Source organism: Puma concolor, chromosome A3, assembly GCF_028749965.1.
Source record: "Puma concolor isolate L17-30 chromosome A3, mPumCon1.1.hap2, whole genome shotgun sequence".
NCBI lineage: Eukaryota > Metazoa > Chordata > Mammalia > Carnivora > Felidae > Puma > Puma concolor.
The window spans coordinates 21,819,816-21,846,689 of record NC_141669.1 but is presented as its reverse complement, the minus strand read 5'-3'; the positions used below and the strand labels follow the sequence as shown (position 1 = coordinate 21,846,689).

Genomic DNA, 26,874 nt, shown 5'->3' with positions numbered 1-26,874 from the left:
CGGCTCACGGGGCCTGAGACAGCCTGGTGTGATGACTGCGGGGGCAGGCCCATGCGAAAGGCAGGCACTCTTGCCCTCCCCTCCTCTCCCACTCGGGAGGGGCATCGACATCTAGGCCTCAAGCCATGGCCACACTGACACCACAGCAGCCGGGCAGCTCTTTGGCAAGCCTGGGAGAGCAGGGACTATAGGGAAGCAAAGAAGGTATGAGGTGTGGGGAGGGGGGGGAGCTGGCCTGAGGGAGAAGTGAGGGCAACCAGGAAGGAGGATTTGGGAAGTGGGGCTGGGAGGGTTGGGCCCTCTTGTACTGTCAGCCAGAGTCTGAGGAAAAGCAGCTGGTGCAGGGTCTCAAGTCTGGCACTTGCTGGGTCTTTCCCGACAGAAGCCCCACCCTCCCTGGGGATAAGCTCAGTCTCAGGGCCCCTGCCCCTCCCAGCATCCCTGCCTCAGGATGGGCTCTGTGTTCTCTGCTGGGCCTGACTTCGGGACCCCGGCTCCTCCCCCACAAGCCCAGCATGCTGAGGCCACTTGTCTTCTAGCTATGGCCGCTCCCTAGACAGAGCTGGCTGCTTCTAACACAAAGCAAGCAGGTGAAGGGGGGGGGGGGGCAGGCCCAGGCGGGGCAGCAGCGCAAACAGAGGAGTGGCTCTGCTATGACGGGTTCAGATGCTGGGGCTGCTCCTTTCTCTTCCTTTCCCCAACCCTCTCATCCCCCAAATGCCCTATTGCTTCTCTCCCTTTTCCTCTCGAACCCAGACAAAGCCTCCTTTCAAAAGACTCATCTCTTGAGGACTCAGGGCTGTGGGCCTTTGGAATAGGGGAAGATCGGATCCCAATGGGGGAAGCTTGGCAGACTCCTGTCCCCAGGGGGCGTCCAGTGGGCAGGGGGCAAGAAGGGTGTGTGGTGCTGGCACCAGGCCCCTGGCCTGGATGGATCTGGACAGACGAACCGCGCCACATGCCGCCCCGTCATCTCAAGGCACAAAGCCAGTGCCCTGGGCCTCCCAGCACCACTGCCCCCATGGCTGGTGCCGGTGGCTCTCCGTTTTCGGCCCTCTTTCCAGCCCTGTCCTCCCTACTGTGATTCCCCCTGGTCTGGGCGGGCAGCAGGCGGCGTCATCTGAACTCCGTGATAACAGTCTCCTCTAGGCTGGCAGGGCCGGGCCGGCGGCCCAGGGGGCGCTCCTGGCTGCGGAGCCATGCCGGTCCGGCCCCCCACGCTCCCTCCCCCAGCTCGGGCACGTTACCTGCTGTGCCAATGAGTTTCTTGGATTTGTTGAAGATCTGATCACCTGGGTTAGGAGGGGGCGCTACGTCCTGGCCCTGCCGCGCCAGCAGAGGGTTGTAATCCTTTCCGTCATAGTTTGCGTCAAAGAATTTCTTAAACCACTGAATAAACTCAAAATTATCTTGGAATTTTCCTTTCACTAATTTCTCTACGGGAATTATCTGAAACAGACCACACAAGCAGAGAACTTTAGCCACCTGCTGCCGCAGGGCTGCCTTCCTCTGTGAGAGGGTCCACTGCTCTCAGGAAAGCCAGCTCCTGGGCTGCGGCGTCTTCCACCTTCTCCACGGGGCCCCTCCCTCGGCACCGGAGCCGGGACGCTGTGGCCGGGCCTGGGAGCCAGAGACGGCCCTCTCCTCCAGGCACGGGAGGAGCCGGCTGCGGCCCTCGGTGCTGCCGCCGCCGTGTGCCTGTGGGGTGGGGGTGCCGGAACCAGGGGCTGGGGGCCACTGAGGCAGTAGAGTGAGCCAAGAGACTTTCCTCAGGCCCTACAGAGAAGGACCTTAGAAGGAGCGGCACACTGAGCCCCAGCTGCTGAGACAGACAGGGTCCAGAGAGAAGGAAGGGGAAGGAATGTCGGCAGGATAGGATATCAAGTGTGGGGGTTTTTCCACCATGCCTTGAGCTGGGGGAACATTCCCTCCGGAGAGCAGGGGGTGGAGAGAGGCGTGAGAGCTGGAATGACCCCAGCAGCCCCTGCTGCCCCGGCTGGCGGGTCATCTTCTTCCCCAGGGTCACACAGCTCCTCAGGGCCCCCCGGAGCGCAGGCACCTACTTTGTCAACACCCATCTTCTTGAAAGCTGCTTGCAGCACCTTGAAGTTGTGGATGTATTCGTGCTCTAGTTTGGCCTGGAACTTCACCTTCCTCAAGTGCACACAGCCGGGGAAGAGCATGTCCATGAACTGGCAATAGGCTGCCCCTGGGGAGAAGCACAGCTGCCTGAGGGGGTCGCCTGCCTGGGCTGCTCCCCCAAACTACCCAGTCTCCTCTCTCCTTGTCCTGGCAGGGTCAGTCCTACGGGTGGGACAGATACGGCCGGAATCCCCCCCCCCCCCCAGCTTTCCCAGAACAAGAGCAACTACGACAGATTGATGCGGTCACGTCAAACACTGCGTACGTGTCATTTAATCCCAACAGCAGCCCTAGTTTGACAGGCATGTTCTCTCCATCTTGTGCATGGGGAAACTGAGACCTAGCGACTTGCCCAGGACTGCGCTGCAAGAAGAGCTGAGCTTCGGGCCCAGCGTGGCCAGATTAGACCTCATGCTGTGGGCCGCTGGCTTCGCTGCCCGTCCCGGCTCTTGATACCCCACGGCCCCTGCCCTCCCGCAGCCCCTCCCTGAGTCTCTCCTGCTCTTCGCTTCAGACTCTTCCCATTCCACGAGACCCTCATTTCCTTCACCGCCACGACTGTGACTAGTTTAGGGCTCTGCTGCTCTCCTCCTCAATCCTAATTTCCGACTCCGTTCTCTGCCGTGGCCCTTCTGCCTCCCACTCTCCCTCCCCTTCCCTCCAGCAGGGCCCACTCCCCCCACACCCAGGCTCCTACCCGAACAGAGCTGTTCTATCTTGGTATAGTTGAGGTGCAGGGAGTCATTGACCCATGCCAGCATATCATGGCGACTCAGATTTTCACTGGTCACGGACGTGGAGTACACATTGACGGCCATACCCCAGCTGCAAAGAAAGACGAGAGGCAAGGTCAGCATCCAGGGGCCGCGTGCTATTCCTTGACTGTAAGGACAGAAGGAGCTGGACAGTCCCGGGCGAGTGAAAAGCACCTTCCTCCAGACCGGCCTTGCGGTTTTCCCTCCTGGAAAACCCTTCAGGCATTTCCCTCTTCAGGCATCTAACGAGTGCCTACTATACGCCAGACATGTGCTAAGAAACTGGTGATAAGATGTGGTCTCTGCCTCCAAGGAGTTTACAGACAGGCAAACCCTCACAGAAGGGAGTGGCAGGGCAGCGAAAGCGGCACACACGAAGTTAAGAGACGACACAAAGGTGGGAGTGATCTCTTCTGCGTGACAAGGTCAGCGAAGGCTTCGGAGCAGAGATGCTGGAGTCTGGAAGGACCAGGAATTTTCCAAACATGCAAAGGGATGGGGTAGAAGGGTACCGCAGGCCCAAGGACCAGCGAGAACAAAGGCATGGCTTATTCGGGGACTCTGAGTTGTTCAGCAGGCCTGGGGAGCAGGTTTTTGTGTTGGGGTGTGGTACAGTGAGGTTGGCAGGGACAGATTGCAAAGGGCTTTGTTTCCCACGAGGAGGAGTCTGGACTTTCTGTTCAGACAACGGGAAGCCATTAGAGGATTTTAAGCCGGCAGTAATCTGACCAGGTTTGTGTTTTAGAAAGCTGACCAATCTTGTCCTCTCCTTTGACTTGAAACCCCATATTTCTGTGGCCGGTGGCCTGCTGGCTGACCCACAGGCACCTAAACCCTGCTTGTCTAGAACCTCCCCTCAATACGTGCAGTCTCCTGTTATACTCATTATCTCAGCGACCGTCACCACCAGTCACCCAATCACGCACGTTAGAAACCTGGGGTTATCCTACATAGCCTACACCCCCTCACACTCATATCCAGTCATCCATCAAGTCCTTTCCAGTGTGCCCTGCTCAGACTAGTCTCCTGCTGCCTGGGGGCTATGTATGCACTCTCTCAGGCCAAGGCCAGCAGTAGTCTCCTAAAGGCCCCCCCAGCCTCCAGTCTTTCCTGGCCCACCCCTGATACTGCTCCGATCAGAATCCATATAAAAGTAGCCCAAACCACACCACTCTCCGTCGCAGTCATGAACGAGACCCCCATTGGCTGAATTTGCCTTATAGACTTGAGCTGTTCAGCACTCCCAGCATTGGAAGCGTTTTTGAATTAGTGCCCAATATTTTAACGTTGGGATGTTTCACACAAACAACTTGAGGTTTCTGGCTTTTGGCAGCGCTGGGCCTTTGTTCCTGCACAGCAACCAATGGCTGGAGCTGGGCAGAGGCGCCCCCTTCTGGCCAGCGGATATGAGCTCCTCCTTATCCTCCCCCCTAGCCCCGTTCAGCCAAGTGTCACCGACTTGCACCGTTAAGCACACAGTATACCTTGTAACTAGGTCTTTATCAGAAGTGGAGAAACAGAAGATAGACAAAAGGACAGCGTATTTTGAGAACTGTGAGAGTGCTTACTTCGGACTGAAGAATATTTCTCTAGGTTTAATACATAAAATGTCTCTGTGAAGGAAAAATATGCCCAGACCACTTCCCTTCCTCCCTCCTCCCCCCAGCAGGCACCTGCCCTTATCGTGTGACCCTCCCCACCACTTATCAAACTCCTAACTGGGCCCCACTTCTCCAGCCCTGTCTCTCACTTTGCTCCCCGAGTTGGGAGCCTCCGGCAGCTGCCTACTCACCCTGTCTGGAATGCTGCCCCCACCCCAAAGTCCACTCGTTCTCTGCTCCCATGGTTTTCAAACCATGGTCCCTGCAGGAGCAGCAGTGGTGCTGTCTGGGCTTCGGCTTGCTAGAAACTGGAATCCTGGAGCCCCACCCCAACCTACTGAGTCAGGATTTGCTCCTGACCAACATGCCCAAAGGGTCTGCAGGCGCAGATTGGAGAAGCTGCTTTAGATAGGAGGCTTGGGTGACATCCGCCGGGCTCTGCTCCCTCATGGCCTCCACCCCAAGTATACATAATGGAACTTCACTAGATGCACACTCAACTTCAATGGCATTTTTGAGAAAAATCGAGAGAGAAACCCTCTTGTTTTGCCCTTCATTGCCCTGGGAAAGGGAGGTCCGGCAGGCCAAAAAGCCAACAGAAACAAAAATTATTGTATTGTCTTGCATTGTCTTGGGAGCTCCTAAGGACTCAGAAGCTGGGAATTCCAGAGATTTCTGAGGGTAATTTTGACTGCACTTGGGTCTCCTCTTACACAGTGGTTTTGAGCCCAGTGCCTCTGCCCTTCTGACCCTTGCTCTAACCACAAGACTTGTCTAAATGCCTGCCCCCCTTGTCAGTAAAGGCCTTAAAGCCAGGGGTGGGATTTTCAGGCCAGTCACAGGCAAGGTATTCAGCAAAATTGTTGAATGACTGAGTGATGCCTCCTCATGGCCTCTCCTCTTTCTGAATCATCTTTCATCACCTCTGGCCTGGACCCTCTACCCCCACTCAACCTTTAGGACTCAGCTTGGGCATCATCTCCTCCAGGACATTGTCTCTGAACCCCTGCCCTGCCCCTCTCTGTTTCTATAGCACGCTGAGCATGCTCATTCACAGCATTTGTCAATTCTCCTGAAATCACTTCTATGCCTGTCCCTTCCACCTAGATGTAAGTTCCTCCATGGCCAGGCTGTTTCATTCACTTGTGGGTTCCAGACCAATTCTCCATGAACAATAATTGCAGAGACTGGATTTAGGAGAGTGCTTCTGAGTTCCTAGGAAACTCACCTAACATCAGTAAGCTAGTGGGAATGGGGAATGGATGGACACCAAACTTGACAGAGAGGCAGAATGGGTAGGATCAAGGAAAGTGCATTTTATTTTGATGACTCTTTAGTTAGGGATTGTGAGAAATAGAAAAGACTTGCTCCTTAGTTTAGGGAGTTTATAGTCTTACTGGGAAAACTCATAGGAGAATAATATAACCAAATGCCCCAAAGCGTAGTGTCACCTACTGTTGTGACAGGAAGTCAGGAAGGAGAGAGCGGGCAGAGTTAGAAAGAAATGGGCTTGAAAGGACCCCATCTGAGTGGTCAGACCCTTCCAGGCCTCCGGGGGGGGGGTGCAGAGGCCTCCAGGAGTTCAGTGTGGGAGGAGACAAGCTATTGTGGATACTGGCCTTCCATTAGCTTGAGCTAGGGGAATTATTTCTTCCCCCAGGCCCCTGAGGCAGGGTGATGGGAGGGGTGGGGAGGGGGAGGGTTGTGGCTCTGCATTCTGTAGGAGGTGTCTGCCTCAGGGGGTCTAGGCTGGTCAGGGTTGGATCTAGGAGATAATGGGGGCAGGGGTCTTAGGTTGGCCCTGGGGATTCCTGAGCCACTCTAGGGATTTTTTTTTTTTTCCGTTTAGTGTATGAGTTTCAAGGGCTGATTATTGAATAAAAAGCAGAGGCATTGGTCTAGGTCAAAATTAGTCCTCCAGAACGAATTCAAGAGTCTCTTAGCTTTCTTTGGGTTCCATAGGACTGAACAGGTGATAGTTCACATTCTTTACTAGAAGAGTACATCGGATTCTCCTTCAGAGACATTCAGTAGGCCAGAGTAAAGCCCAAGTGCATCGTGTGTGTGTGTGTGTGTGTGTGTGTGTGTGTGTGTGTATAACTATATATGTATTGTATATAACTATATTATATATGTTACATATATAACATACTATGTATACAATTTATTAATACATATTTATATATAATATATAACATGTAGAGTATATATACAGTTGGCCCTTGAGCAATACATGGGTTAGGGGCTCTGACCCCCCTCCACAGTTGAAAATCTGTGTATAACTTTTGACTCTCTCCAAAACTTAACTGTTAATAGTTTACCGTTGACCAAAAGTCTTCTTGATAACATAAACAGTCGATCAACACACATTTTGTGTATGTTTTATATACCGTATTCTTATAATAAAGTAAGCTAGAGAAAAGAAAATGTTATTAAAATCACAAGGAAAAGAAAATACACTTACAGTATAGCCTACTGTATGTATCAAAAAAAATCTACATATATGTGGTCCTGCACAGTTCAAACCTGTATTGTTCAGGAGTCAACTGTATACAGTTAAACACACATACATTTATACACACAAATATTACATATATTATTCATACACACACATACACACACACCCTCAGGTGAGTCTGATCCTCATCTGATACAGGGGCTTGGCTGGGACTGACTGGCCTACACTGCAATGGCATACGCTGGGATGTTGAGATGTTTTGCCACCTCCCTTGGGGGGGAAAGTGTTAGCCATCTTCCTCCTTGACACATGGGAGAAATGTCTAGTTTTCCTTCCAGGATACAACCAAAGACCTTGCTATCAGGGCTCCAAGAGCCACCAAGAGCTATACAGGTACTTGAAAAATGCCAAAGTCTTCTCAGCTTGGCCAGAAATTCCCAGTTCGGTCTGTGCCTGACGATGGGAGGGCATTCTCCACACCTTTGATCATTTCTGAATCTAGGGTCCCCAAAGTGGCAATGGGGCCTGTAAGAAGGAAGTTGGAAAAAATGTCTCCTTGAGGCCCAACAATCATGTTGTTGCCTCCTGTGGGGCTTTTGGGAAAGAGGGTGGGGTGTGGTGGAGTGGGGTGGGAGAGTGGGGTAGTGTAGGTGGGAGGCTGATACTAGGAACAGAGCCATTATTTCCACTCAGGACTGGCCACTCTCTGCCTTGGTCAGGGTCCATTTTAGCTCAAGAGGACTCATCTAAGGTACCCAGGGGTCTCTGCAAGGATTTTCTGTCACACTTGCTAGAGGGTCCCAAAGAAGTGGCTTCCTAGCTCCCTTATCCCCCATCCTGGTAGGGAGGGCAGGATTTCATTTGCCTTTCCTAGATTTGACACCGTAAATAAGACTAAGTTATGACCAGCAGGTGGCACCCAGGTCCTGAGCTAAAACCTCCTCAAACATTTCCCCCATCCCCAAATCCTCCTCTCCCTAGCTCAATTTAGAAAAAGAGAGCCCCTAACTTGGATCTGGGCCCTCAAAGAAAAAGCCTGGTTTTGTCAAAAGCTCGTGATGTCAGGGCACGGGGGGTGGGGGTGGGGGGATGGAGTGCTCATTCCTGACCCAGACGTCCTCTGAGAGCTGGACCAGCTGGAGTGGGCCTGGAACGCTGGGTCTGAGATTCTGGACTGAACCACACCAACCTCTCTATTCCTCAAAGCTACACATTAAACTCATCAATCGGTCCACCTTCGGATGACGTTTTGTACTGGGTGTTAACTCAGACCCAGACTCAAACCAGATCAGCTTCTGGGGGCAAAGATATATAGAGCATTTATCCAAGCATCTGGCCCTTCGTGGTCCAACTGCCTCCAATTAAAGCGGAGAAACAGTCTGACAAAACTCTTGAAGTTAACACACCTGTTACCAAGAGCGGCTTTCTCTCTTCTGAGACAATGGTAGCCACCCCCACAAGGGGTCAGGCTCTGTTTCAAAGGCTACCACAGCGAGGTCTTCCCTGTCCCTGGGTTTCTACCATCATCTTTGGCACATGGTGAATATCAGGAGGAACAGCCCCTGATGGGGTTGTGGCATGTCACCGTCTGAGCCAGCTGTAAACCCCATTCTGGGACCAGACTGAAAATGCGGCCTCGGGAAAAGCCTGCTCTTCAGAGCCATGACTCTTGCTACAGGTCTGGAGTCATGGGAAAGACAAGTTGAGGAGGTTTAAGCTGATGATTTTGCTAAATCATTTCCTGTGCTAGGACCGTAAGGTTCACGGTGCGTTTACTGGAGATGGGAAAGGTGGCCACAGGTCTCGTCCAGAGAGGCAGAGACGCTGGTCATTCTGTAGCCTAGTGACTTCAAAAAAAAATTTTTTTTTTTTCAACGTTTATTTATTTTTGGGACAGTGAGAGACAGAGCATGAACGGGGGAGGGGCAGAGAGAGAGGGAGACACAGAATCGGAAACAGGCTCCAGGCTCTGAGCCATCAGCCCAGAGCCTGACGCGGGGCTCGAACTCCCGGACCACGAGATCGTGACCTGGTTGAAGTCGGACGCTTAACCGACTGCGCCACCCAGGCGCCCCTGTAGCCTAGTGACTTCAAAATGACTCCATCTCAACATCCCATGGTCAGCAGAGTTTCTAGAAATCATCCAGTTCCTTCCCAGATACCCAGGACTACATTAGCTCTAAGTATTGATTCCTAAGTCATAAATAAGTCTACAGAACTCTGAAAGTTCACACTCTGATATTTAATAATAGTATCACGAGCCTAAATCTGATTTTGGCTTTTCGTTTTCAGGTCTTCAGTGGAAATCTATCTTCTACAAATGTGTCCTGAAGCTAATTCAGGGACATCCAGCCCCCAGTTCTTTGGTCCCTACAAGAACCCCCTGCAGTTCCCGGGACTCTACCCTCCGGCCAGCACGGCTATGAAAGACACACCGGGTCTTTCAGTCCTGCAGTGGGTGTTGGGCAAGCCTTCGGCAGCCTCCAAAAAGGTGCTGTGTTAAACATACTGAGCTCCAGTCAGAACGCTTGGCGTTCAAACCCTGGCTCTAACATTTCCTAGCAGTTTGGCTTTGGGCCTCAGTTTCCTCATCTATAAAATGGGGACAGTCCCCACTCCATCAAGCTTTCATGAGGACTAAGTGAACCACATACACAATGCTGAGCAGAGCCCAGCACGTAGTCAGTTTTCAGTAAGTGTTTGTCAGCACCACTGGGGCAGACAGCGGGGACTCCAAGGGCACGTGTTTGGGAAGCAGGGGCTCAACACATACCCGGCTTCAGGTCTCCGAGACCAAGGAAGACCAGTCCTGGAGGGAGAGAGACTACAGAGCTCTGCCCTTTCTGCCTGGGGACAGCCATCTGGGCTTCCTGAAGCTGGGCCTCTGACCACAATTCCTCCCCAACTCCAGATCTCCCACATATTTGGCTTTGTAGATTCATCCTACCGGTCAGGAGAACTGGAAGAGAAGCTGTGGGATCAGAGGACAACTCTGAGGAGTCTGCCAAAACGTTTCCTGCTCCTGACATGGGGCTATGCCCATTGTCACTGGGTTAACCTTTCCTGCCCAGGCCCGGGGGGGCTGAAGTCACCTGTCTGGAAAATCTGCAAAATTGCTACCCCTTGTCCCCTTGGGTCACACATCCAGGTTATTCCGGGGTTGCATGGAGGCAATATGTGCAGGCAGGCATGAAGGGTTCTGAGGGCCTGGAGGAGTCCGGCCAGCGGGTCACAAAGCCCCGGCAGACCCAGCCAATCACCTTCTTCTCACGGCTGAGCAGGGACCTGACTCATACGGAGGCTCAGCTCTCACAGTTGAATTCGTCAAAGGTAGAGAGGGGGCAGGTGGAACAGCTCCAGGGCTGGTGGGGAACCAGCATACGCCCAATCCAGCAGATCCAGGACAGGGATCTGGATGGTACTGGTTCAGGTGGGGACTGGAGCTTCTCTAGGATTCTGTTCTCACAACACTTTTAGGTCATGTGGCTGTGGCTGTTCTCTAAGATCCCGAACCCCACAGAAGTCCCAGCTTCCAGGGTCTGGGACATGTCCTGCTGAACAATGATCTCAACTCTATTTATTGATTTTTTTTTTTTTTAAGAGAGAGCAAGCAAGCAAGCGGGAGTTGGGGAGAGGGGCAGAGAGAGAGAGAGAGAGAGAGAGAGAGAGAGAGAGAATCTTAAATGGGTTCCACACTCAGCACGGAGCCTGACACGGGGCTTAATCCCACAACCCTGAGATCATGACCTGAGCCAAAATCAAGAAGTCAGATGCTCAACCGACTGAGCCACCCAGGTGCCCCGATCTCAATTCTTAAAGAGGCTTCCCCAGGCTGGTCCGGGTAATGCTGCCATATCCCCGGAGGCTGTGTTCAGCCCCTCTCCCCCTGCCCTGCTCTGCCGGGGGTGGGTTGCTGGCCCATCTGTGGCTAGCCTGAGGACAGACAGGGAAGGAGGCAGCAGCGGCTGCTGTGACATGTTAAGAAGAGAACGTTGGTTTCTGCAGCCCTGGTGTGCCTGATTTTCCTTAATGATCCTTCGCGCTTCAAAAGCAGGTGTCTCCCAGGGGGCACATACAAGCTGTGTCACTTTATCTTCCTGAAAACGATGTTTTGTCAGCCTGTATGCCTTGCGGTTGTCACTGGACCAAGTGGCATGTTCTCCCTACCTCTGGAACAAGTGGATCTGACCGGTTGTTTAGCCTGCTTTCCCTCTATCCCAAGCTCAGCCCTCCTCTGCCCTCATAGCTCCTCCTGCCCCATAGCCAACCCCTCTCAGGATTCTCCAGCTTTATTCCCTTGCCTTTTTGACAGACTGCTCATCTCATCTGCTAGCTTTTCCACCAGAAAGTCTACCCTGGTTATGTCTAGAACTTGACAAGCTTCAGTGTTTGCTCTTCTGTCTTCTCGTGCAGACTGTCATTCTTCAGGTCCCCGAGACTCTAGCTGCCTGCCCCGCAGGAGACAGTGGCCCCCCCCTCAGTGGGGATATGCGCTGGACGGGGTATGGTGCCTACTTTCAGACAGCATCTCCCCTGGTCTGCCATGGTTCCTGAAATTCCCACCACAGATGATACTCTTCTGGATGATAGCCTTCATCTCTGAAAAGCCTTAGTTATTATCTCAATTTTGAATATGAGGAAATGAAGGCTCTGGGTTCAAGTAAGTGCCTTGCTCAAGCTCAAGATCAACCACTGGCAAGACTAGAGCATGAACCCCTTCCATTTGAACCTGAAGTCTATGCTCTTTACCACTACACTGTGGCAAGAAGAGCTGTTTGATCTTGCACAGCCCCGGTGCGGTGCGTGATCATTTGATCTAATGATTTAGGCCCCTGAGCATTAGGAGAAGGGAAAAGAAATTTCAAAGGTTTTCTTCTTTACGTTTCCTTTTCCTGGCTACTGCAGCATTGTCTTAATCTCAGCCACCAACTATTTACTGACCGCTGACACAAGGTGCTAAACACTTTGTGAGGCACCATGAGGACACAGGATCATTTCAAGACTCGGGTCTCGTCCTTAAGGAGCCTTCGTTTGGAGAAATAAGAGTAATTCATAAAACAACAAGGGATCCCGCAAACCAGAACAGAGGAGGCGCTACCCAGTGAAAGTACATTTGGCTTTTAAGTGCTCCAAGAGAGCGCAAAGGATGAGTGTGGGCTCAGTTAGATGATTGCTGGGGGAAGGTGCACCTAACACCTTGATGACAGCGTATCAGAAAGCAGTGAAGAGAAAACGGGAAAGTGGAGACACAGAAAAGAGGTTTGCTGTTACTTTTATTTTTTAAAATGAGCATAAGACCAGTGATTCAATCTTAGAGGAATGTTAGGGGATTCGATCAAGAGAGGAGGTAGGAGAGGCAGGTGATGTGTCTAAGCCAAGGGAGACACCAGTTTCAAGGAGGTCATCGACCCTGTTGAATGAAGTTACCAGACAGACCTCTGATGGAGAAATGGTCATTAGATTGTGCAAGAAGAAACGATGAATATCTGAGTCACCTTGCTGCAGGGTGGAGAGAGACGCTAGACCCAAAGACAGTTACAGAGTCCCAGACCATCTGCCCAGATGGATGCTGAGTGGGGAAATCAGGAGTTTGTCATCCAGGCCATTTATGTCTGCTGCCATATCACAGGTGAAGTAACGAGCGACTCGCCCGCAAGGTGGGGGACACCGCGCTACTCTTAGTAAAGGCCGAAGCAATATTCAGATTCAATGTAGGCTCGTGCTCTAATCTCAACATCCCACACATCCTCCTTCAGACTCCATATCCTGTTCTTAAATTCTAGATTGTATCTGTCCACAGAGGCTCACAAGTACAACCTCTTGGTTTTTCTAAAGCTTATCACAACCCTGTGTCATGAATGAAAGAAAGAATGGGGGAAGACTTTAAATATAATAAAATCTTAACTAATTTGAATGTTTGGAATATGTTTTAAGTATTCATTTACTGTCCTGTTTACCTGTAGTTAATCAGAACAGAACCCCTTTTGATCTTCAGTTTCGTTGAAAATCTTGTTGAAAGGTCTATTAAGGCAGGGTAGAATGCACAAAATTTATTACTAAGGACTTTCCAGAGCCTCAGATTCACTCACTTACTTACCACCATTCATGGAGTGTATATTGCAGGCATGGAGCCAGGCACAGGGCCTCTAGAAAGGAATGGGATCCAGTCGGGGCCCTCAAGGCGTTCACGGATAGGGTGGGAGCTAGGCCAGTGAACAAATAGCCAAAGGGCTTCACACTATGCTAGAACCCCACAGGCAGGAAGGGCGCGCTGTTGGAGCAGGCCTGCTTCCCGGGGTCAGGGAAGCCTTTGTAGAGGAAGCATAGTTTGATGCGGTCTTGAAAGAGAAGGTCATCGAGCCAAGAGTTAAGAGGAGAGAAGACTAGGGGGAAGAGGGCGAGGATTACAAATAGTTCACCCAGAATGCATGCTGGGTGCCGGCGGAGATTAGGTTAGAAGGGTACACAGGAGCTATACACCAGGAGCTCCGTAAAGAGGTTAGGGGGTATTCCATCCGGGGGGAAACTCAAGGAAATTTTGTTCCCTTGTATATAACATATTGGTAACGATACAAAAATACTTGTAACCATACTATAGTTAAAAAAACGGAGCATAATTTCCAAATCAAAATTGCAGCAAATGAAATTGCAGTGAATAGAAACTGCATTAAATTTGTAATTCTTGAGGCTTTATTTTATATTATCTTTTCTAGTAAAAATTGAAGAGATTCCCAAGTGCTGCTTGCAGAAATCAGTGCCCTCCAAATTTTTGGAAACACTTTATTTTGAAATAATTTTAGACTCACAATTGCAAAATAGGACAAAGAATTCCCATGCACCCTCATCCAGCTTCCCCAGTAACATCTTACATAATAATTGTGAAGGCCAGGAAGTTGACATTGGTACATTATTAACTACGCTATAGACATTATTTGGGTTTAATCAGCTTTTACATGCACTTTTTCTTTCTTTCTTTCTTTCTTTCTTTCTTTCTTTCTTTCTTTCTTTCTTTCTTTCTTTCTCTTTGGTGTACAGTCTATGAAATTTTATTACATGTATAGATTCATGTAATCACCACCCTACTTGGACACAGAATGTTCTATAACCTCAAGGAAACTCCCTTGTGTGGCCCCTCTATAGCCATGCTTCGTCCCCAACTCTAACCCCTGGCAACCACAGATCTGTTTGCCATCACTATAATTTTATAATTTTAAGAATGTTATATAAATGGAATTATATAGTAACCTTTTGAGATTGGCCTTTTCTCCCCTCAGCATAATGCCTTTGGGGTTCTATCCAAGTTGTTGTATACATTAATAGCCCTTTTTGTTGCTGAGTAGTATTCCAAACAATGGTACAAGTATGGATAGGCCACATCTTATCCACTCACCCACTGAAGGATATCTGAGTGTTTCCAGTTTGGGGTGATTACTAAAAACCCTGTGAGAACTTTCCTCAGTCTTCTCTTGCTTTGTCCATATAAGTGTGGCTCTGGGAGAGATCTCGCCATGTTTTTTGTCCTCTGGAACCACAAAGCTGGTTGGGGTTTGTAGCTGGAAGGCCCAGGCATTAGGTTTGGGGACACAGGTACACAAGCAACTCTTTGGACTGACTATTCTCAAAACTATGGGTTTGCTCGATCTAAAGACTGGACCCCTGTAGGCCAGGTTCTTGCTTCTTATATACATTTACTCTGTAACTCAAATTTGTGAACTTATCTTTCTAGATGGCCCAATTTTATCAAGGATACTTTATCTTTTTTTTTTTTTCAACGTTTATTTATTTTGGGAACAGAGAGAGACAGAGCATGAACGGGGGAGGGGCAGAGAGAGAGGGAGACACAGAATCGGAAACAGGCTCCAGGCTCCGAGCCATCAGCCCAGAGCCCGACGCGGGGCTCGAACTCACGGACCGCGAGATCGTGACCTGGCTGAAGTCAGACGCTCAACCGACTGCGCCACCCAGGCGCCCCTCAAGGATACTTTAAAATTATAGTGATCAATTTGGGGAACCTTCAATATGAACAAAATTGAGAAGTGCTTTAGCACAAAAAGGGGACAAAGTTTCAAACATTCAATTGTTTGCAGGGTTACTGGGGCTGAATCCACTGAGGTTCAGAACAGCCTGTCTGAATTTCTACCCAAACCTACACAATACCCTCTTAAAGCTAAAGAAGGACTAAAGTAGTCAAAAGCATAACAGAGAAAGGACTCATCATACTCTGAACAGTCCTTATAACACCCCTACCCTTCAGTCAAAAAACCCAGTGGGTGGGGATATAGATTTACTCAGGACCTTGGGGCCATAAATAGAATAGTCATCTCCTGACCAGAACCAAATACTCTTATCTCCAGTGCCTCCAGAGGGTGCATAGTTTACAGTTACAGATACATGTTCTGCTTTCTTTAGTGTTCTGTTAGGTCGAAAGGGTCAACATTTGTTTGCCTTCTTCTGGGAAACTCACCAATCTACCTGGACTGTTAAATGCCCTAAAGATTTCCTGAGGCCTCACCTACTTCTCACAAGTCCCCAGCCACAACCTTAAAGACCTTAAATTTCTGCATGATTCTTCACGTGGATGACGTTACATTGTGTTCTAAAGACAAGTAGACTCTAAGACTGATTCCAGCCATCTGCTGTTTTCTCTCGGAGAGGGCACAGCGTTCCAAAGAGAAGTTACAATTTGGTCAAAGTAAAGGTTATTACCCAGGACATGATTTATCCCCAGGAGGTAAATCCTATACTTTTGACGGAGTCCAGGCCGTTCCCAACTTTCCAACTTTTCTAAATCATCACACTTACAACTTAACCAAGCCCTCAGTCTGCAAACCTCTTCCTTAGGAATCTAAACATGAAGAGGCCTTTTGCGAATTAAATTAGCCCTTCAACATCTTCCCACTCTGGGCTTACGTAGTTATCAAAAACCGTTCTACCTATTTGTACATGTGAGATCCGGACAAACTTTTGGTGTTTATGACTCAACTTCGTGGGAACCATCAGACATCAACAATCTACCGCAGTGTCTCTTCCCCTGTGGCAGAGTCTACTCACCTGTCCTAAGGGCAACAGCCCAGCAGCTAAGTTATTGGAGGTTTCTGCACACTTCGTTTTAGGGTCTCCTTTAAATTGGATGGTCCTGGGGCGCCTGGGTGGCGCAGTCGGTTAAGCGTCCGACTTCAGCCAGGTCACGATCTCGCGGTCCGTGAGTTCGAGCCCCGCGTCAGGCTCTGGGCTGATGGCTCAGAGCCTGGAGCCTGTTTCCGATTCTGTGTCTCCCTCTCTCTCTGCCCCTCCCCCGTTCATGCTCTGTCTCTCTCTGTCCCAAAAATAAATAAACGTTGAAAAAAAAAATTTTAAAAAAAAACAAAAAAACAAACAAACAAACAAAAAAAATAAATTGGATGGTCCTTCATGGTATACAATATTTGTAGCTCACTGAAAACACACAACATTTCTCAGTAAGTAGGCTTACCACCAGTGGAATCCTATTACTTTCTCCTCACTTATTTTTCTATTCATTGCAGTAATGCTTTGAATCCTGCTATCCTACTTTAGATGTCATGTTCTCAATGAGGTGATTTTGGCCCATCGGCTTCTGCTCTAGGAAAAAGAGATGGTTAGATAATTCAAGAAGGAGAAAAACCTGGCCTCGATTTAAGAATCAAAACCTTAGCCACTCAAGGGGAATCAGGGTTGCTTTCTTTTCTCCTCAAGCCTTCTCAGTTCATGCTTTACAAGAGGCCTGGAAAGTAGGGCAAATCCTACTGAAGGTGGAACAGACAGAATGCAGCAGGCCAGCTGGGGGATGTGAAAGAGAGAGGTCAAAGATGACCCCACAGTTTCTGGCCCCAGCCCTGGAAGGATGGAGGAAACTACAGGAGGACCAGGTTTAAGGGTGGGGTGGAGACCAGGGGCTCACTTAATATCATACACGAACACTGGGAAGAATAGGTAGGGGTATTAGGAAACATCATATTTAATGGAGCACAATATTCCATGCTTTATTATAAGATTTTTTAAAGTTTGTTTGAGAGAGAGAGAGAGAGCACAGACAGGAGGGCCAGAGAGAGAGAGGGGGGGAGAGAGAGGATCCCAAGCAGTCTCTGTGCCACCAGCCCAGAGCCTGACGTGGGGCTAGAATCCATGAAACATGAGATTGTGACCTGAGCTGAAATCAAGAATGGGGCGCACTGAACCACCAAGGCGCCCCTTCCATGCTTTATTAAATCAGTCTCCGGTAGTTAGACATTTTTGGTATTTAGATAGTGCTAGATTTAACATCTATGAACATTCAATTTTTGTCTAAATATACTACTACCTGGGGGGAGGGAATTACTATGTCAAAGGGCATGGCATGTTTTAAGGCTTAACAGTTTTCTAAAAAGACTGTACCTTTTATTTTCCTTCCAGACGGAAAGAGTGCTCATTTCACTACACTCTCACCAACACAGAATGTTATTATTTTAGAAAATGTGTTGATTTAATAAAAACCAACTCTTTTTTGTTGTTCTTTTAAAAAACATTTCTTTGATTACTAGTGAGGGAGAACATTATTTCCACATTTATTACTCATATAAATGTATTCTTTTGTGAACTGTCTGGGCTGTAGAGTTTGGGGAACCCACAGGTCATTGATGTGGTCTAAGAAACATCTGGATATTCTGATAGTAAATTCTCACTATTCACACCTTTACTGAAGATCTATCTAGGGTTCTGGGATGGATTTGTACTGGCCCCAGATTTATTTATTTATTTGTCGGTTGTTTGTTTATTTATTACTAAATGGAAGTTACTTTTTTTTCAAAACTAAATCCCTGATACTCCATGTAATTTATTCTGAACATGAGATACTAGAAAATGTCCCTATATGAAGGTTTTGAAGATTCACTTAAGGTAATTATAAAATGAAAGAAAATACTGTTGCTCTACTGCAGCTATGCTAAAATGCATTTTGGTTTGAAAAAAGCGGACGTTTGGTAGCAATGGAGAAATCGCACATGACCAGGGAACCAAGATAAAGCTAGACATTACCCTAGATACGCACCCCCTTCATATTTTTGCCTAGTACATGGGGGAAAGGGGTTAAGAAAGGGAAAATGACTTAGGGTTTCCCAAGATTCTGCTGAAAGTAGGAGAAATAGAGAATTAAGAAAGCAAACTTTAACTGCATCTCCAAAAATAGGGAGCCTTACAGCGTATTTCCTAAGAAATATACTGGCATGTTTAGCTGCGTGAACAGACAGCATGGTACACACACACAAAGACTCCAAAGGACCCAGCTCCAGCCCTGCCTCTCACGATCTGGGCTCTGGGCAAAGGTGGCCTCTCGAGGCCTCAGTTTCTTATCATGAAATAGAAATGCCTTCCGGACATCACTCACTATGTGTGTGGCTCATGGGCACCCAAAACACAGATGCATTCATGGAAGGAGTACAAATGGCTAACAAACATGAAATATGAAACATGTTCAACTTTACTAATGATTTCTAAGTAGCTATGCTGCTGGACCGTCATGAAGGTTAAAGCTAACCTGAGTGGGGCACTCACACAGGACCTAACCAGTCCAGCTTTATCGTTACAGTTATTGGTGAGAGGCTTGTAAAGCAATTCTGACGGAGAATTTTTAAGTCTTTGACATAGAACCAGTAACAATGTAATTCGGTAGGGAGAGGCGGTTGGAGACTCTAAGTAATACAGTTAACTACAGTCAGTTGTGAGTGGATCTATTTTGTGGATGTCTTACGAAGTCGCATTCCGGAGTCTGGAAAAGTGAGGGATCCGGGTAAAGGCCCCGAGGTGGGCATTTAACAGCAGTGACTGGCCAGGGCATCACGATCCTGCTTTAGCTGGATTTGGAATAGGGGCTTCATAAGTTTTAGTTTCTCTTCCTTTCTCTTCCCTTGTGGTGGTAATAACCGACAGGAGCTCCAAACCATGCCCCATAAGGAGAGCTCACGCGGAACTCCGTTTCCTTAAGATAGCGCTTCTCACGTCTTACGCGTCACTTCTCCGGAGGTCAGGGTGAGGTCCTAAAGCGACCACCAAAATAGGATCCTTATCATTTCCTTCCTGGAACCAGAATTCTGGGATTTTCCTTTTCTTATTTTAGAGGGTCACGGTGTGGTGCTGAGATCTGGCCTGTGTTCCTGCACCGAGCACAAGTGTTGCTTGGATTCATCATTCCCTAATTTGTTCACACATGAATATATGTCTACACTCATGAATATTTAAGATACTATGCACCTACTATGTACATACAGATGATTGGGCCAGAGGAATTCTTCTCTCATCCATGGATGGCTCCTCGTTTAATGAGTAGGACTGTACACAGTGGCCAACTCCTGACTAGTTAATAACTATCTCAAAGGGTAGTGACGTCTAGGGATGATTTACTCTTTTGACCACCTCCCCGGGAACCTGCAGCGTGTCACGAAAGCGGCTTAATATGATTAAAACGCCCCCCAAATCTCCTGATACTGTTTTCTTAGCCCTCTCTCTGTTGCAGATCGTGAGGTAGGCCTGTGAGGCTACCCTACTTGAGGTACCTCAGGGAAGAGTGATGTGTGAAGATACAGGGAGGGCTGTTTCGAAAGAGGCCAGATACCGGGTGCACCTCAATTCCAAATAAGCCAGGCTAGCCCTGAGTTAGGACTAAGATGGCAACAGACGATGGCTTCATGGTGGCAGAAAGAACTTCCCAAAAAAAGGACAGATGAGTGAGGTCTCTGTTCACCAGGGACCTCACAAGTCCTCTGCGGTGCCTGCCAAGATGAGGACCCACACCTGTGCCTGGGAGCACAGGCCACCCTGCAAACCCCTACCTCCAGGCAGCACTGGAGAAGGGTGGGGGCTGGTTGAAGCTCTCAGCATCCCTGCTCTGGGTTCCCAGAGGCTGCTGAGCACTTTAGAATCTGGCCCACGCTAGCTCAAAGTTAAATCTGTTAAATGGTCATAGGATAATAGCTTAATGATGAACAAACCAACAAACAAAAACCTTTTATTGAGAGTCCGGGGAAATGTGCTCTTTTAAACGTGGTTGGTCAGAGTGTAATTTAGCACAGTCCTTCTGGATGGCAATTTGGTTAAAAAAAACAAAACAAAACATTAAAAGCCTTTACATTTTCTATATTCTCTGACCTTATTTCTATTTCTAGGAATTTTGTGCTAAAGCAATAATTGTGAGTATGTGTAAAACTTTAGACGTAAGCATATTTATAATCATGAAAAACTGGGAACAACTAAAACGATGAACAATAACGAACAGTTAAATAAATCATGGTACTAAACTGCAGCTGCTTAAGAGAGCGCTGGCTCAGCGCCCATTCCCAGCACCCTTCTCCCTTGCCTGTCTCCGCTAGGGGGGTCAGAAAGACGAAATACTTTTTTCACAGCTTCTCTTATAGCGAAGAGCCACCTGAGACATGAGGTTAACACCCAACTGGCTAAGGGGCTGTAATGTCCTTCATGGTGTCGTGAGCTGTGGTACCGGCTTGTACCTCCTACTTTCAGACTCCTGCCGCGTGAGAAAAATGCCCCTATTATTTGTTGAAGCCATGCTTAGTTTAGTTTGGGGTTTGCTATTAACGAACACTGCTAGTTGTCCTTAGAGTTTATTGTTATTTGTATCAAAACACAATCCCGACTGATAAAGACATGGAAAGACGTTTACAATATATGAAGTGAAGGGAAGGTATTACAGAGCAGAAATATTCCAATAGGCACAGAAGAATAATGTGAAGATATGTTCTAAAATAATAATTGTGGTTCTATCTGACGGCAGGGTTATAGGGAATTTTTATTTTCTTCTTCAGGTTTACCTGGATTTTCTAAATTTTTTACATTGAACACGTGTAACTTTTGTGACAAGAAAAAAATTCAATAAAAATATTTTTAAAAAACAGGGCAGAGAAGTATGGAAGGAAGCTTGTGGTCAGTCAGCCAGCAAGAAGTCCTTGATAATAGCTGCCAAAATAACCACTTAAAGGCTTCTCTTGCTTTTTGTCCGGGTGGTTCCGACTTCTTTGAAGTGGTGGTTCGAGCCCTTCCTTGCCGGTCTGTCTGGTGGTAAGCGGTCCGCACCAGCTTGTCACCGGGCGGCCGAGACCTGATCCCAGCAGCAGGCTGCTATCCTCCGGGATGGCCAGAAGAGGCCGTGAGGGCCTCTGAGCTCTCCCTAGGTCCTCTCTCCTCTTCACTGTGGGCCTCCCTTCCCATCGCCTCCCCTCTGTCTCACATTTTTGCTTTCTCATAAGCTTCCTGGCAGAATCAAATGAGATAACCTATCTGAAAGGACTTTGCACGTTACAAAGCGTCACAAAGGACAAGGTATTTTTCTTTGTACTTTATACTTTGTTCTTCCTTCTTTTCTCTCCCTGTTTAAAAAGCTTTCACTCTTCTTCCGTCTTTCCTTTTTCATTCTTCTTCCTGCCTCCTCTGGCCACGGCATAACAAGGACCTGCGGGGCCTCCGCAGCCCTGTATGTGTACTTTAATCACATTTCACGTGACCTTGCACTGTACTTATCCGTTCACGGGCCTCTCGTCCTTGCTCACCAGTGTGGTCCGTGAGCGGCGACCATGCCTTTACACTCCCGACAACCTTTCGTAACACCTGACTCAAAGTACACTCCTGGCGAATGTGTGTTTGCCCGATACTGCGAACTACATTCCATTGTTTTGTTATCTGGATAAAGCACAATATGACACAGAGACACTCATTTATGTGTAAAATCAGCCATCCACATAAATGAGTGGAGATGTGTTATTTGCATCTTAAAAATTAAGGTCTTATGGAATCTTTATTTTTATGAGCCAATAACTGAGAACTGGCAGAACGATTAGTAAGTTGGAAAATGATTTTTTTCTTCCAAACTGCAGTTTAAAAATACTGCAGTTTAAAAATACTGGGAACATTGATAATGGTAATTTAGAAAAAGTGTTTTTTTAATGGCAAAATATTAGAACTAAATTATATTTTAAATCTGTAGCATCCACTGAGACACTTTATTCTGTTTTAAGTTTATTTGTTTTGAGAGAGAGCAAGTGAGCAGGGCAGGGGCAGAGAGAAAGGGGGAGAGAGAGAATCCCAAGCAGGCTCCATGCTATCAGTGCAGAGCCTGATGCAGGGCTTGATCCCACAAACTGTGAGATCATGACCTGAGCTGAAATCAAGAATTGGATGCTTAACTGACTGAGCCAACCAGGTGCCCCACCACTGAAATGTTTTTAAAAAGTCTGTGAGGATCCGTGAAATGCTGCATTGAAAGTGCATGTCGTGGGAACCAATCTTATCCCTCCTGCTTTGGCCAAGTTGTCAAAGCATTGCTTTTTCTCACCCAGCTCATCCCAACCATTCTCACTGACTTCATCCTTGTCCAGATTGTTGTCATTCTGTGACCAACAGTATTCCTCCTCCAGTCTCCTTTCAACTTTGTGGCCCCTCGCTGCAAGACAAACTTCCCCCAAACACTGCTTTCATCAAACCCCTGCAAAGCTCTGGTGGCCCTTTATGTCTATCTATAGGATAAAGACCAAAGGTCTTGGCCTGGTGTGCACAATTTCACTCCATACCACCCAACCCCTCCCCCACATTCTTTTCTTTGACTTCTCCACCCTTTAAACCCTCAGCTTCAGACTGTTGTTCTCCTTCTTCCGGTCCTGATATTGACTCCCACCCTGCCCTCACTTGTTCCTGAATGCCCTACTCCTTTTAAGGTGATGCTTCTACCCCCCCACCATTCCCAGGAGCACTGGCTGACAGAGTCAGGATCCCAAACTGCTGTGACAGGCTATGGCAAGAGGCTAAACCACTCAAAAGAGATTCAGATGAGGTTGTGAATTTGGATCTGAAACACCAAATGGAAGGAAGAGATTAGGCCGATGACATAAGGGTTTGCAACAGAGTGTGCAAAAATACAGAAGCCTTTTAAACGGATACGGGCTTGACGGGAGTTGTCTTTGTGATGGAACTGACAGAAGATGGGGAAGGGACCACACTGACTGAGCCCTTGGCATGCGCCTGACCCCCTGTGCATTTTATTTATCTCATCTGCTCCTTACAACGTGGGGAGGTACTAATGGGCTGAAGGCATCATCAGCTCCATTTTACAGGCTTCATGTCTACTTCTTTGCAGACCACCGTTAAAGTAACCCCTGATTCAATGTCTTCCCAGCGTCTTCTCATTGCGCCTCACTGAACTCCCTGTGACTGGCACCCGCCTGCCTTTCCAGCTTCACCTCCCATCACCTCTCACCCTTCTCACTACTCCATGTTCCAGCTGTAAGACACTGTACCAACTGAGACAAACTTAGGAGCCTTTTGTTCATGCTTTTCTTCCTTGCCATTGATCTTCACCTGGTAAATGCCCACCTAATCTCAAGATTCATGTCAAGTGTCAACTCACCTGGAAAGTTGGCCCTGATTCCTACTTCTTTCTACTGGGCTGGGTTAGGCTGGCCTTCTAGGTATTTCGGTAATACTGTGTGGGCATACACGTCTAATGCAGACAGTACTTACCATAATTATTTCTTCCACTTCACTATGAGCTTCTTGAGGGCTGGCATTAAGTCCTTGCATCCCTAATGTCTAGTATGGTGCCCAGCACATGGTATGTTCTCAGCAGAACAGAACTGGGGCTCAGAGAGTTTAAGTAACTTGCCCAAAGTAACAGCTGGTTAGAACTGGTTTGAAGCCAGATAAGTGATTATAAGATCTTTCTAGGATAATGTTCCCCCTTCTCCCCTGGAATACTGAATTCATGGAATACCAGTTCATGGGCAGCCTATTTTTAGAATAACAAAGTGACTGTGATGGTGTATGTAGCAAATATACTCATATTAGGTTTTGTGAGGATCTGCTGGAGAAACTGAGGGTTTAGCTTAGAGATGGAAGAAAAACTTGGAGTGGCCAGAGAACTGTCTTTAATTACTTGAAGGGCTATGAGGGGAAGAGTAAAGATTAGATTTCTTCTCTGTGGTCACAAGGGGTAAAACTGATCAAGGTTTAAAGGTATAGAAAGACAGATTTTGACCCACTGAAGAAAAACTTTCCCAGCAGGGCTAGTTAAATGCAACAAGCCTATCCCTGGAAGGGGTGAGGTCCTATCATGGCCGGTTTTTAAGCTGGATGACACCATGTGGGATGTTCTAGTAGGGTCAAGAACCAGGTGGAAGGCTGAGCTGAAGTAGGTGAGCTTTTATTTTTAGGTGACCTCTTAAGGTCCCTTCAACAGATGCGGATTCTATTACTCTGTCCTGTCTGCCCTCTCTAGCTATTGGCAATCTCTTACTCCTCCATATTTAATAAATTTTATGATTTTACATAGTTCATTTGGTGATTAAGTACAAATGTAGCTTGCCACAAAATATTTAAGTTACCAATCCTTTATGTTTTCATTTAATTTTTTCCCAACATATTCCTAAACAGATACACCCCTTGAAGTCACGGATCATATAACATGTATTAAATATCTTTGGTCTCACATATCTACACTTGTTCAAAATAGAAGAAAAATATTTTAAATGTTCACTTTGTGACTTGACTTTAATTTGTCTGTTAACAGGATTGTCTTTTATCTCCTAAAAATTCCCTAGGAAAGAATTAATTCTTCATTAGCTACTTTTCCTCCAGGTATTTTGCTATTCCTTTTAACAGCTTAAAAAGGAAACATTGGAAGAGGCAGTCTCTGCTAGTTAAGGAAATGCTTGTCATTTATTTATTTATTCATTATTTATTTATTTGTTTATTTAACATTTATTCATTTTTGAGAGACAGAGAGACAGAGTGCAAGCTGGGGTGGGGCAGAGAGAGAGGGAGACACAGAATCCGAAGCAGGCTCCAGGCTCTGAGCTGTCAGCACAGAGCCCAACGTGGGGCTTGAACTCACAAACTGTGAGATCATGACCTGAGCCAAAGTCGGATGCTTAACAAGCTGAGCTACCCAAGCACCCCAAGGAAGTACCTGTTTCCTATGGCTGCCCAAGGACCCTAGAGGCAGGAGCTCCTCCGTTTGGACCCACCAGGTTCCAAGAGGACCAAATACACTGACAAGGATAACAGAAGGAATAGAGGTAAGAAGCAGGCATGATTGGGCGAAGCAGTCTCAAGAGACAACACTCCCATTTGCTGTCTTTTCATTGTCTTCAATGGAAGAAGAATTGTGGGCTAAGCCCACATATCAGTTTTCCCTAAACAGAGAAGGCTGAGCAGTGTTATCGGGGAGAGCTTTTCTAAACACACACACACACACACACACACACACACACACACACACACAGCCCTCTAAAAAAAGGCTCAGGTATGTGGAAAAGCTCCCCAAGTGGTTCTGATTGCTCTCCCACATTTGAGAAACAGTTTTTCCTCCTAACCCTATCACTAAGGAAGAGCTTTCCTGGGGTGCCTGGGTGGCTCAGTTGGTTGAGCATCTGATTTCAGCTTGGGTCATGATCTCACAGTTTGTAAGTTTGAGCCCCGCGTGGGACTCTGTGCTGACAGCTCAGAGCCTGCTTCGGGTTCTGTGTTTCCCTCTCTCTGCTCCTCCCCTGCTCACACTTTTTCTGTCTCCCTCTCTCTCAAAAATAAACATTTAAAAAATTTTTTTAAAAAAGGAAGAGCTTTCCCTTCCTATCCCATTTTTTTTTTTTTTTTTACTTATCTCTTTAAATCAGTATAAACTCATAGATTATTTTACGGGTTATAATATGTTACTATCATTTGTTTTTATGCTCAAATTGTCCTAGTATTGGCCTTGGAGCCCCTTCCCATGTCCTTTTGACACATTCCCATCATTCTTGGAAAAGTTCCTTACTTTCTGGTGGAACAAGATGTTCCAGGCTCAACTTGTACTTTCCTTGCCTCCATCTCAAAAGAAGCCATTTCTCAAAGGATTCCTGTTCTTTTAGGGGAGAGTGAAAACCACTTTTGAAGACTTAACCATCATATTAATATTTATGATAAAAGAGGACCAAAGCAAAGTCAAGAAAGGACAAGAAAGATCCCTTCTCTGATTATGACTAATAAGCAGAGGTCAGCAATTATGAGTTAGAGCCCCCTCTTTCTTTGTAAGTAAAGTTTTACTGGGATATGGCCATAATCATTCACCTATTATTATCTAAGGCTGCTTTCATATTACAATGTCAGAGTTGAGTAATTTTGACCGAGACTGTATGGTTTGCAAAATGTAAAATACTTACTATTTGGCCCTTGCAGAAAATGGCTGCTGATCCTTGCTAACACGTATTTACATGCTGTAGACAGGATCCCTTTCAAGAGGAATAGTGTGACTTGGAGATACTGTAAAAAGATTAATATCTCTCCCTATGTTTCCCTGGATGTCACCAGGCAGTACTTTTATTGATGCAGAATAAAATATAAAATTGTAAAAACTGTCATACAGCATGCTGTAGAATCTGGTTGTAAAGGAAATTATAAACATCAGGGTTGGTTATTACGGAATCTAGAAAAAATGATACCTGGAAAGTAAAACTATGTTAGTACGATTTTAACACTGTCCAATGAAGTGGCAATCTGTTTAGTTGACATTGGTATTCTGGTCACTAGGACAGAGCAAAGCAAGCTCTGATTACCTTTCTGATTGTCAAGTCACCATGATATAGGAAAGAAGTATATCTTTTTCTATATTCAATTTGCTTTCTGGTACCAATGTGCCTAAACAAATAATAAGTCAGGTTTTTTTCAGGTCTCAGTGACTTTAAGGAGAACTGAACATTAAGGTATCAGATCTAAAGACCTGAGAGGGGTGCCTGGCTGGCTCAGTTGGTAGAGTGTGAGACTTTTGATCTCAGGGTTTTAAGTTTGAGCCTCATGTTGGGTGTAGAGATTACTTAAAAATAAAATCTTAAACAAAACTAAAGACCTGAGACGCTAGGTCCTGAACTGTGTAAATTCTCTTATAACATGG

The 26,874-nt window shown here is 47.1% G+C and overlaps 1 protein-coding gene and 1 long non-coding RNA gene across 5 annotated transcripts in view; one reads left to right on the top strand and one right to left on the bottom strand.

Annotated features, from left to right (window-relative positions):
* Positions 1–26,874, bottom strand: part of MAPRE3 (microtubule associated protein RP/EB family member 3) — a 54,195-nt gene that overhangs the window by 1,631 nt on the left and 25,690 nt on the right. Inside the window, exons 1-4 of one of the 4 annotated variants that reach the window (XM_086700202.1) lie at positions 16,008–16,094; positions 2,840–2,967; positions 2,064–2,209; positions 1,248–1,449 (exon numbers count right to left, since the gene is read on the bottom strand). In XM_086700202.1, the coding sequence (XP_086556328.1) occupies positions 1,248–1,449; positions 2,064–2,209; positions 2,840–2,960 (469 nt within the window). In that variant the 5' untranslated portion in view covers positions 2,961–2,967; positions 16,008–16,094. Of the gene's footprint in view, positions 1–1,247; positions 1,450–2,063; positions 2,210–2,839; positions 2,968–10,048; positions 10,068–16,007; positions 16,095–26,874 lie in introns of those variants that run through there. The other 3 variants (XM_086700203.1, XM_086700201.1, XM_086700204.1) reach the window with 3 other exon arrangements.
* On the top strand, positions 10,118–12,870 carry LOC147582308 (uncharacterized). The gene is made up of 2 exons (XR_015248956.1): positions 10,118–10,386; positions 11,370–12,870. It is a non-coding gene; the product is annotated as an uncharacterized LOC147582308 (long non-coding RNA).